General features: G+C 45.0%; 1 protein-coding gene across 3 annotated transcripts in view; it reads right to left on the bottom strand.

Moving 5' to 3' along the window:
* Positions 1-6,120: 6,120 nt before the first annotated feature.
* Positions 6,121-13,056, bottom strand: part of LOC115147425 (nucleus accumbens-associated protein 1-like) — a 14,135-nt gene continuing 7,199 nt past the window's right edge. For 2 of the 3 annotated variants that reach the window (XM_029689667.1, XM_029689665.1), the window contains exons 5-8: positions 10,411-10,530; positions 9,940-10,111; positions 9,679-9,776; positions 6,121-9,419 (exon numbers count right to left, since the gene is read on the bottom strand). In XM_029689667.1, coding sequence (XP_029545527.1) covers positions 9,100-9,419; positions 9,679-9,776; positions 9,940-10,111; positions 10,411-10,530 — 710 coding nt within the window. In that variant the 3' untranslated portion in view covers positions 6,121-9,099. The remainder of the gene's footprint in view (positions 9,420-9,678; positions 9,777-9,939; positions 10,112-10,410; positions 10,531-13,056) is intronic. The other variant, XM_029689666.1, reaches the window with a different exon arrangement.

Consider the following 13,056-nt stretch of genomic DNA (forward strand, 5'->3'; position numbering starts at 1 on the left):
TCTCTGGTGCGTCAGGGTCCTTATAAGGAGCGGTAATACTAGTAAATGTATCTCTGGAATAGACGTTTAGAAGATTGCTGTCAGTCAGCGGTTGCAGAGAAAAGCACAGATTGGAGTCAGACCTGGGATCAAACACTATTTGAAATCATTTCAAATACTTCATCTGGGATTGATTGAGCTCGTCTGGCTTAATGGACCCAATAGAATTGTCCTAAAACGGCATACCCGGCCCATCAGATTCTCCAGGAGGGCTAGAGCTCCAAAGTATTTTAAACCCAGGTCTGATTTTAACTGCAAGGAAACATACAAGGATTGACAGGCCACAATGCAAGCAGAAATGGCCTTGTCCCTTACCACTGGTCTAAGGTCAGATCTTGGTAATAGGGTCATCTGGTTCTAGAGCTGTGGTAAAGGGGTTTACTTCTACCTATAGCCTGCCATGCAGAGAGGACCGGTTGGGAGGGGGGGCTACCATAGTAATAGAATGGCTTCCCACCCCCTCTCCTCCCTCTGCAGAGAAGAGATGTACAGTCTTGGTCACTAGGACCCAGGGTGTTACATGACCACGTGACCTGACCAGGGGGATAACCTCCCTCCGCATTGATTGGTTGGTCACCACCCCCCAGAACCTGCCGGGGGGGGGGGGGGTACAGCAACAACAAATGAACACCAAATAAAAATACAAAATGAATAATAAAAAATACAGAAATAAAGGAAACTACAAAAAAATCATCCTCACAAAGAGTAGATTTCCCCCGCCTTCATTCCCACACCGATTCATTAGTAGACAGCGTAGCAAATCATTTCGCAACAGACAAAATTTCGCAGCAAAAACTAGAGCTTCCTATTGGACAAATTCGGTTAGTCCCTCCACGCTTGTCAGTTTTCCACCGTTTGGTGCCTAATGAACACAACCCTGGATCCATCGAAACAGAACGGGCTTGGAACCTCTAACCCCCTCAAACTCAACTCTGGACCTGGAAGCCAGTTCCACTGAATGTTTTCATTGTTCCCCTCTAAAACCAGGAACTGATTTAGACCTGGGTCACCAGGTGTGTGCAATTAATTATTAGGTAGAACAGGAAACCAGCAGGCTCGGGACCGCGTAGGGTAAGAGTCGAGTACGCCTGCCTAACCCATTATGCCATCATTGACTTGAATAGGGAGGTCCGTTCTATAGATTCTATTTCTATGCCTGGATCACACTTCTGCCACCAAATACCACTCCCCAGACCGTTCTAGAGGGACTAAATAGAGAGCGTGTTGACAAGGTGCCGAGGCGTTGGCTAGCGGTCTCTACTATACCGGACCGTTAGCGCTCACCCAAAGGTGCTTTAGTAAAGATTATTTCACCCTCTCTATTTCCCTTTTATTCATCTGTGGTGCCGAGTGTAACCAGGTAGCGACAAGAAGCAACCCAGTGAGCACAAGACATTGAAATTGCGTATTATAAACATCATTTCAACGTCTTTTGCTCATGGGAAGACAGACGGGTAGATACATGGAGCATGACGAAGAAAAGAAGCATTGTATTCCTGTCAGGATATAGGCTATGAATAAGTATTTACTTGTCGCTGTGTATTGACTCCAGCAGAGCTTACGTTAGCTATGGGGATGAACTGACCAAATATTTGGTCTTAAACACAATGGGGACTCCATCCCCAAAGCAAATACTGACAGGTCTTTTTGAATGTAGAATTAAAGAATACAAGACAAGTCGAGACAGAAAGCCAAGCTCAACCACTGTCTCACTGATGTAACATTTCAAGTGATGTAACATTACACTGCCCTCTATCGGTAGGATGATGGTAATACCAGGCAGCGCAAGAAGTCCCCCCCTTTCTGAGTTGTAGTACCAACACCAGACACTAGGTGGGCGAGCACTTTATGAGCATCACAATCCAGCAATTCTCCTGTGGACAAACAATTTCAGCAATAATGTTACTTCTGGGTAACCGAGATTACAATCCAACCACCATTTCCCTGGCTGGCTTTTATCCAAAGCGATTTAGTCATGCGTGCATACATTTTACGTATGGGTGATCCCGGGAATTGAACCCACTATCCTGGCATTGCAAGCGCCATGCTCTAACAACTGAGCTGGACCACATGAGCCAAGAGCCAAGCACAGTCAAGTGAAGGCAGAAGCTAATTAACTTCCAGGGAATTCTGGATTTCAAGGAAATGTACAAGAACATAAAAATGTCTGATGGATATTATAAATGGTTATTCCTAGTAAGGAATTTACGAGATATAGTCCCTTAGGAGAGACTGGCATACCAGCTAGTGGTGCTCCCACAGTCCATCATCCGTCTGTCTGTCTGGAAACCAACCAACCCTGTCTCCCTCCCCTCCCTCCCAAAAGTACAAAATGCAGTTTCAGTACGGTATTCACCCCTTCTCGTGTCCAGCATCAAAACTGCCCTCTCCCCTTCATTACAGCACAATGCAAAAATATGTGGATCTCTTTCCCTAGCTATTTTACACTTTCAGAGTTCGACCTCCTCTTAATGACAGAACACTTGGCAAGTTTGTAAAACGTGTTAATGTTTGAATTAGTAATCAGGACCTAAAACACTACAGTACATAGCTTCTCTTAGCAACACTAGTATTTACACACTAGTGTTGCTAGGAATTAGCTTGCAAAAATACGGAATAATCAGCCGGAAGTGAAATAAAATGACATTTCAACTTACTCTGCCGATTGTCTGTAGAGTTGGTCCTTATGCAGGGGGGAAATTAAGCAAAAAACATTTAGTAGAACATAACTTCAACCCTGTCCAAACGTGGGTCTGTAGTCCCACTTCCTCTCTGCTTACCTCACGTCAAAATAAAAGTCTGGCACGTGCCCCATACCTGCACAAAAAAGCAAGCACTTGTGAGGGGCTTTTATTTTGACATGAGGTAAACAGAGAAGACCTGAAGTCCCTGAGGAACTGCATGGGGTCTACAAACAGACCTTTAATTATAGGTTCCATCCCCCCCTGCATAAAGACCAACCCTACGGACAAAGTTGAAATTGACTTAACTTCTGGCTTCCGGTGGACTATTCCGTATTTTGCAAGCTAATTCCTAGCAACGTTAGTATGTAAATACGAGCGTTGGTAAAAGCAGCTATACAGTACACTATTTAAATCTGTAGAAATAAAAACATTGGTAAGTATAAACAGAAAAACAGCAACGTAATAATAACATTTCCTACAAAGCTCTTTTCTAAAATATGGTCTCTAGTATTTTTTTAAAATGTCATTTCTGGCCCCGTGAAACAACTTCCAGCCGCATTTAGAAATGGTTTGCTTGGCCAGTGTTTCTACATGATTCCTCACTCACTCGTCCTCCTTTTCCTCATTCTCCTGTCCCCTCTCTCAGTAGCATTGGACTTGATAAAAGTCATTCAAAAACAGACAAACATGGATGCATCTCAAATGGCATCCTATTCCCTATTTAGTGCACTACTTTTGACCAGAGCCCTATGGACCCTGGTCAAAAGTAGTACAGGGAATAGGGGATTGATTTCAGCCTGACGACTCACTACATACCTCAGTCAGACAGCCATCGTTGAAGTCGGTTGTGGTGACGTCACAATGAGGGGTGTTGTACAAAACCAAGTCATTACCGATTGGAGCATCTCGAACCAATCAGAGTAAGCCAATGACACATTTTGAAAACGCAGCTTTACTCACGTGTGTTCTGGCTCTGGCCCAACCCATTGCTTTCTGGGACCAATCACAACTGTTTGAATGTGTTTGCGTTCTAGAAATCGTCAGATCCATAGCGTAGCATTTGGCCGGAGCAAGGAGTCTGGGTAGCCAGGAAAAGGCTACGTCACCCCGCCCCTTACATAAAGAAACAACAAAATATTTATCTTTGTTGCAAAAAGGCCATGGGACGAGGATCTTCTCCCTCTCTTCAGTTGTCTTGACTGCAGTTAACTACCAGAGGCCTGCCACAATGGCTCCTACGTCCTCAGACTTTAAACAAGCAGGAAGAAAGAAAAGCACCACACCCCCCTCTCTCTCCCCCCCTTCTTCCCACCATCCGCAAGAGGTAGGGTAACAACCATGTATCTAGGAACACATAGAATAACACCCCTCTCTATCCCTAATTCCCTCCCTCCGCAAGAGGTAGGGTAACAACCATGTATCTAGGAACACATAGAATAGCACCCCTCTCTATCCCTCCGCAAGAGGTAGGGTAACAACCATGTATCTAGGAACACATAGAATAACACCCCTCTCTATCCCTCCGCAAGAGGTAGGGTAACAACCATGTATCTAGGAACACATAGAATAGCACCACTCTCTCGCTCCTTCCCTCCCAACTCCCACTCCCTCCCATCTTCCCGCTCAAGTCTAGGGATTTCACATAAAAATAAAGTCAGTTCACTTGGAATAACAACAATCTTATTAGTATAAACATCTAAAATGGACTGTGTCTCTCTGTATTAATATTTAGATAGAGAGACCATCGACAGGGAAATATAGACCATCTTCAACATCATCCTAGTCTTAGTCATCACTGCACTTTTATAAACAGACACATTGTCAGCCTGCAGTCTCCTAAAGGGAATGGACGCCTGGTTGGTTGGTTAGACACATGCATTGCCCGATGCCGAGACATATATACAGTACCAGTCAAAAGTTTGGACACATCTACTCATTCAAGAGTTTCCTTCAATATTCCAGGTGAAGCTGGTTGAGAGAATGCCAAGAGTGTGCAAAGCTGTCATCAAGGCAAAGGGTGGCTATTTGAAGAATCTCAAATATATTTTGATTTGTTTAACACTGTTTTGGTTACTACATGATTCCATATGTGTTATTTCATAGTTCTGATGTCTCCACTATTATTCTACAAATAAGGAAAAGCCCTGGAATGAGTAGGAGTTCAAACTTTTGACTGGTACTGTACACACACACACACGGTCATCCACACATGACTGTCACACCAGCACACAGGCAAGAAAGGACACTCCTGGACCGACACACACACACACACACACACACCAAGTCATCCTATCAGGCAGTCCCATCTGTTGTTTAGACAGTTACCACACCAAACACCCCCCTCCTCCTGCCAAACAAACATTCGCTCTCACACACACACACACACACACGAGTCATTCATATACACAACACGGCCGCCATTTGCAGACATTTAGCTTACATCCTAAACGGCACCCTATTACCTACATAGTGCACTACTTCCTTTGGGACAGAGCCATAGACCTGGGTCACAAAGTGGAGGCTGAATTGAATCAGAATAAAGTGAAGCAGTGAAGCTGAATGAGATCAGGACTCTGAATGGGATGTAATGCTTTGTTTAGTGAACAGTTTGATGCTGTCCCCTCCCTCCCTCCCTGAGCCAGTGTTTCATCTATATTCATTTTGCAGCGGTGGCCCACCACTCCTACATTATTGCCACAGAGGCAAAATATGTAATTTTATTTAAAAATTAATTATATATCTATCTATATATCTATCTATCTATATATCTATAGATATATATATATTCCTGCAAGACACGCTTTTAAATGTTGGCTCAATGACTGGAAGTCTATGGGAACAGCTAGCATGTCATTGTGCTAATGCCAGTAGCAATGCTGTGTGTGTGTCTATAGGCTTCCTTCCTCTCCAGACTAGTACTGTATGTCTCTCCTACTGAGTCAGACAAACAGTCTCCTCTCATTCTCCACCGCCGCACATACCACACACACACACTGCTGGCAGAGCCGCGTACCCAAACCACCCACACACACCAACATGACATGCGCATTCGCCACTCCAAAACCCAGACACACACACGTATGCAGCACATAGAACCAGACACAGACTCACTCACCCTGGCACAGACATGCGCATTCCACACACACACACACACTCTCTGTCTTCCAGTCAAAGGCGTTAGCGTGAAGAGCTAGAACTTAACACGCATGACTCCATATATGGCAGCAGAGAGAAATGGGGAGAAACTGCGCGCACACACACACACCAGTACACATGCATGCTTTTATACAGAGCCAACCAAGCGTCCCTCCCTCCCTCTCCTCCCCTCCCTCTCTCTCCTCCCTCCAGAGACAGACTGTCCTCCTCTCTGTCTCTCTGTTCTGTCAGCCACTCACTATTTTTTTCCGTTAAGGCAGCGCTTGACAAATGCATAAAAAAAAGTGCAAATTTCTCATACTACTCACTTCTCTCTGTCAGTGATAGAACTTGAAGTCCCCAAGGATCATACCATGTGGTTAACAAAAGGAGGGGTGGGCTCCAGACCCCCCCACCCCCCCAGGCCAAATGGAAAGGTCCACTGGAAGCTCTAGTAGTGCCTTCCCATTACACTTTTAAACCCTGGGCTCTTCTTTGACAGTTAGCCTTTTATAGAAACACTCCAAAACCTCAAAATATATATATATATATTTCAAAAAACTACAAACGTAAACAACATATGGCCTGTTTTAAAAGCCAGGCCTAAAAGCAGATACTTAGATAGCTCTGATCTAAAAAAAACTAAAAAAACAATGGTAGTTTCCAGATATAAAAACAACTGGATGGCTTTCTTTTGGTTGGTTGGTTGAAAGGGGGCGTTACAATGACAAGCCTATATTTGACCCAGGTTTATGTATAGTTGTTTGTTCTATACTCTGTTTAGGCTCACAGTCAGAGGGTGGGGGAAGTGTTACGATTGATTAAACCTCAACTCCAAAGCAGTGTGTGTGTGTTTTAGTGTGTGTGTGTTTTAGTGTGCGTTTCTACCCCAAACACACAGCAGACCACCTCAGTAACAGTGCAGTAACACACAGCAGAACCGGCCTGACAATCACAACAGAACCCACCGCCGGCTCTTACACCAACTGCATTACAAGGTGCTTCACTAACCTAGCCTGGGTGCCAGTCTGTTTCTACTCCCTTGTCAACTCCTTATGGAAGTGTCACGCAATGAGTTACAAGGTGGCGGCAAGATCCTACAAACAGATCTGGGACCAGGCTATCACTAACAACTGTTTCTATAGCAGTAGCATGTCTATGCTCACTTCTGCTCCGAGTAACAAACCCCTCGAGCACTGATCTAGGATCAGCTTGCCCTACCCCCAAACCCTAACCTTGACAACTAGCGGGAAAACGCAAACATGACCATAGATCAGTGTTTAGGGGCAACGGGTTCTTCCTCCTTGACACACCATGATTCTACTGTATGATGGGATACTGGCGGTGGCGTCATTGGCTCCCTACTGGTACTGTGATAGATGGGAACTGCCACAGTCATCTTTCATCCAATCACTGATGAGCTGTAGCTAGAATGACAGTTGGTCGTTATTCAAGGCTTGTCACGGTCCATCTCCTCTCTGTAGTTTCTCACAAGGTGTGTTCAACAGAGCTTTACAGGGATGTTTATAGGCTGGCAGTGTGCTGCTGCTGGATCAGTCTGGGTGCACCGGAGTGTGTGTGTGTGAGTGAGAGATGCAGCATCACACACACCAGAGTGATGGATGAATGAGTCAGCCAAGCGTGTGTGAGCACACTCCGTCTGGGATCTCACTCTCTGCTGCATGTGACAACACACACTTCTGTCACCATCCACACACACTGACACACATAGTGTGTGTGTGTCGTATTACTTTAATTGGCACCATTGTATCCGCCCAGGATGTATAGGGATTAGTCCTCCAGGGTACTTTAATCCGTGTGTGTGTGCGTGTGTGTGTGTGTGTGTCATGAATGCCTCTTAGCAGGATACACCAACCCTCCCTCAGTCCATAACGAAACCAAATACAGAATAGGTCCACCCTGTGTACACTACACACATCTAACATAATGCCTCTACAACCCAGCCCCTACACCCTAGCCCACAGCTTCATGCTTGGTCAAATGGAGACGATTCTAGTTTTTGGATAAGACTTGTATTATAGTATTATAGTGCAAGACAAGTACATTATTCAGTTATTACTTGCTTAATAGTGCGAGACAACAAATGTCACTTTCCTTCGAAATGTGAATATGGGGCGTGAGCTGACATGATTTTAAAACGGTCCCTTACTCCTCTCTCTCTACACAGAATTCAGTAGACGTATAGGAAATCATACCGCATCATCAACATGGATACCAGATCAGAGCATCTTCTTCCTCGTCCAGTCACCAACTGTTCAACCACCTTTCAGTAACACGGCTCCTCTGCTTTTCAGGGAGTCTTGGCAACAAGTCAAAGGTCACACACACGGAGAGAAAAACAACTATGAGGAGAGAGTCACAAATTAAAAGTGAAAAAAGTAGGAATGAAAACCGCCCTCTAAATGGTAAATTTCAGGGTCAAGGGGGGTGGGGGGGGAGAAGAGGGTTGGGGGGGTCCAAAAGTCCTGCCAATATACAGAATACATATACCTATTTCAACCATTAAACCTTTACGTACCCCCCCACAAATATCAACCCCCTCCCCATAAAATAGCCTTCAGTAGGACTTCCAGAGTCTCTATATAAACTGATTAATACAATCTAATCAATCGATCGATTACAATCTACTGTCCACAGACAATACATACAGGTGACTTGACAACGCTTCACGACCGATACATTCATTATCAAAACAGTGTTATTAGACCGTCAAGAGGAGACCCCCCCCATTACCCCTCTTACCACAAAACCAGCCATTACTACCCCATTCAACCCCGACCCCCATCCAACCCAAAAGGTCCCTCCTCCTAGGGAATGTGTTTCAGCGATATGGAAAGGAGAAAGGGCCTTTGCCTACCAAAAAGCAAACATTAAAACAAGAAAAGATTCTACAAATGGGGATCAGGGAATATTTCTAGGTTAAGCCCCCCCCTTACATTACAAACCTCCCCAGTCTTTCTTTCTGCACCTCTATCCCGTCATCTTTTCATCTCTCTCCCGCCCAAAAGGGGGCAGACACTATGTACATGGGTCCGGGACGGCGAGAGAGAACAAGGGATGTAACAGATGGATATAATAAATGAAATTCCAAGTATTAAGGGAAGAGATTAAGATATGGAAAAGTGACATTAAAAAACAAACTAAAACTGAGGGAGGAAGTATCGCCGAGAGCAATGATCAAAGACCATCGACCAATAAGATCACAATAAGCCCACTCACTTTAAAACAAAGTGCTGCCGTCTCCGCCCACAACGCCTTGTAACCCCTCCCCCGAAGAAGGTCCCGCATCGCTATTGGCTGCCGCCGCCTCTTCTGCCAGGGAGTTGGGGTCGAACCCATGCTCCGCCCCCAGGGCGTCAGCCTCCATCTTGACAGCATCTGATTGGAGGAAAGCGGAGTAGGCGTCACCCTCGGCCATGAGGAGCTTGAGCTTCGGGATCCAGGACTTCCTGACGACCCGGCGGGCATTAGTGCACATGTCAGCCGCGATGGCGTTCATCTCGCTCTCCTTGAAGCTCGGCGCAAAGTTCTGGCAGTAAACTGTTGAGGGGAGAGAGACAGTTAGGTGCTGCGGACAATATAGATGCGCTGGAATGATGTGAAGAAATGCAGGTATATGACTACAACACGGTGTAGCACTGAGTGTGTGAGTCTTGTCCGGTGTGTATGAAAGCAAAGCTGTGCACTGAGTGTGTGAGGCTTGTCCGGTGTGTGTGAAAGAAAAGCTGTGCACTGAGTGTGTGAGGCTTGTCCGGTGTGTGTGAAAGCAAAGCTGTGCACTGAAGTGTGTGACACTCACACTTGACGGCGTGCAGTACTCTGCTGTCCAGGGGCTTGCGGCTGGGGTCGTTGGTAGAAGAGCGGATCCCCGTCCCACAGCTGTTAGCTAGAGTACTCCTGATAGGGGATGGAAAAGATACACAGTATCATTTTACTGTATGTCAGAACAAACAAATATTATGCTGCCTGAAGCGCATGCACCGATGCACAAAAGCAAGCACACAAAATGCACACGCTTCCAACGGTCAAACAAACACACACACAAACACCCTCCCCTCACCTGTCGAAGAAAGAGGCCAGCAGCCTCCTCAGTAGGACCTTGTGCCGCGTGCCGGCGCTGACGTGACAGTTCATGAGCTGGGCGCGGGAGATGAACACGGAGGTGCCTGTCACCAGCTCCAGCCTCTCTGCAGGGTCACCCTCCTCGTACAGCCGCGGGTGGCACCGGTTACCTGCACCAACCAATCAATCCAGTCAAATGTATTAAAGCCTTTTCACATCAGCTGCAGGTGGTTGCCAATCAATTCATAAAATCAATCAATACAATAAGTGTTTTTACAGTAACAGTAGCCTGGTCTAAACGCAGGTGGCAGCCAGCTATGAATAAATGAATGGCTGAACTCAGAACGTCAACGTGTATAGAGTTGCCTCAGACATGCGAGTACAACAGTACATTTCAACTATAGTATTACTTTAGAAATAGAAAACGGCCAGTATAATATTACAACCTAAATGAAGTCTGTGTGTGTACCTATCTGGGTGATGAGTTCGGCAGGTAGCGAAGCCAGGTCCTGGCGTAGCCTCACCCCCCTGCCACCCCGGGTCTCTGCCGTGAGGTGCTCCGGTAAGGACTCCACACGCTCGCCCGCTACTGGGGTGGTACAGAGAGGACATACGTTACGCATGAATACACACAGCAACATTAAACACGCGGCTACATTAACACACACATATACACTGAACAAAAATAGAAACGCAACATGTAAAGTGTTGGTCCCATGTTTCGTGAGCTGAAATAAAAGATCCCAGAAATGTTCCATACGCACAAAAAAAGTATTTCTCCCAAATGTTGTTTTCTAAACGTATTTATATCCTTGTTAGTGAGCATTTCTCCTTTGCCAAGATAAGTCAGGTGGATGAATTGTGGCATATCAAGAAGCTGACTAAACAGCATGATCATTACACAGGTGCACCTTGTGCTGGGGACAATAAAAGGCCACTAAAATGTGCAGTTGTGTCACGCAACACAATGCCATAGATGTCTCAAGTTGATGGAGCATGCTAATTGGCATGCTGACTGCAGGAAAGTCCACCAGAGCTGTTGCCAGAGACTTTAATGTTCATTTCTCTAAGCTGCTTCCAACATCGTATTAGAGAATTTGCCAGTATGTCCAACCGACCTCACAACCGCAGACTGTAACGTTGTGTGATGGCGAGCGGTTTGCTCATGTCAACATTGTGAACAGAGTGCCCCATGGTTCTAGTGGGGTTATGGTATCGGCAGGCATAAGCTACGGAAACAATAGCATTTTATTGATTGGTAATTTGAATGCACAAAAATACCGTGAGGAGATCCTGAGACCCATTGTGCAGCCCATTTAATTTTAGGTATCTGTGACGAACAGATGCATATCTGTATTCCTAGTCATGTGAACTCCATAGATTAGGAGTTAATTTATTTACTTCAAACTGTCTGATTTTCAAGCCTCATTGACCCTGCTTTGTAGTATATATACAGTTGAAGTCGGAAGTTTACATACACTTAGGTTGGAGTCATTAAAACTTGTTTTCAACCACTCCACAAAATGTCTTGTTAACAAACTATAGTTTTGGCAAGTCGGCTAGGACATCTACTTTGTGCATGACACAAGTAATTTTTCCAACAATTGTTTACAGACAGATTATTTCACTGTATCACAATTCCAGTGGGTCAGAAGTTTACATACACTAAGTTGACTGTGCCTTTAAATAGCTTGGAATATTCCAGAAAATGATGTCATGGCTTTAGAAGCTTCAGATAGGCTAATTGACATCATTTGAGTCAATTCGAGGTGTACCTGTGGATGTATTTCAAGGCCGACCTTCAAACTCAGTGCCTCATTGCTTGACATCATGGGAAAATCAAAAGAAATCAGCCAAGACCTCAGAAAAAAAATTGTAAACCCCCACATGTCTGGTTCATCCTTGGGAGCAATTTCCAAACACCTGAAGGTACCATGTGTACAAAGGTACCATCTGTACAAACAATAGTACCCAAGTATAAACACCATGGGACCACGCAGCCGCCATACCGCTCAGGAAGGAGACGCGTTCTGTCTCCTAGAGATGAACGTACTTTGGTGCGAAAAGTGTAAATCAATCCCGGAACAGCAGCAAAGGACCTTGAAGATGCTGGAGGAAATAGGTACAAAGTATCTATATCCACAGTAAAATGAGTCCTATATTGACATAACCTGAAAGGCCACTCAGCAAGGAAGAAGCCACTGCTCCAAAACCGCCATAAAAAAGCCTGACTACGGTTTGCAACTGCACATGGGCACAAAGATCGTACTTTTTGGAGAAATGTCCTCTGGTCTGATGAAACAAAAATTGAACCGTTTGGCCATAATGACCGTCGTTATGTTTGGAGGAAAAAGGGGGAGGCTTGCAAGTCGAAGAACACAATTCCAACCGTGAAGCACAGGGGTGGCAGCATCATGTTGTGGGGGTGCTTTGCTGCAGGAGGGACTGGTGCACTTCACAAAATAGATCGCATCATGAGGAGGAAAATTATGTGGATATATTGAAGCAACATCTCAAGACATCAATCAGGAAGTTAAAGCTTGGTCGCAAATGGGTCTTCCAAATGGACAATGACCCCAAGCATACTTCCAAAGTTGTTGCAAAATGGCTTAAGTACAACAAAGTCAAGGTATTGGAGTGGCCATCACAAAGCCCTGACCTCAATCCTATAGAAAATGTGTGGGCGGAACTGAAAAAGCGTGTGCGAGCAAGGAGGCCTACAAACCTGACTCCGTTACACCAGCTGTCAGGAGGAATGGGCCAAAATTCACCCAACTTATTGTGGGAAGCTTGTGGAAGGCTACCCGAAACGTTTGACCCAAGTTAAACAATTCAAAGCCAATGCTACCAAATACTAATTGAGTATGTAAACTTCTGACCCAATGGGAATGTGATGAAAGAAATAAAAGCTGAAATAAATCACTCTCTCTACTATTATTCTGATATTTGACATTCTTAAAATAAAGTGGTGATCCTAACTAACCTAAGACAGGGAATTCTTACTAGGATTAAATGTCAGGAATTGTGAAAAACTGAGTTTAAATGTATTTGGGTAAGGTGTATGTAAACTTCCGACTTCAACTGTGTGTGTGTGTGTGTGTGTGTGTGTGTGTGT

Source organism: Salmo trutta, chromosome 14, assembly GCF_901001165.1.
Source record: "Salmo trutta chromosome 14, fSalTru1.1, whole genome shotgun sequence".
Taxonomy (NCBI): domain Eukaryota; kingdom Metazoa; phylum Chordata; class Actinopteri; order Salmoniformes; family Salmonidae; genus Salmo; species Salmo trutta.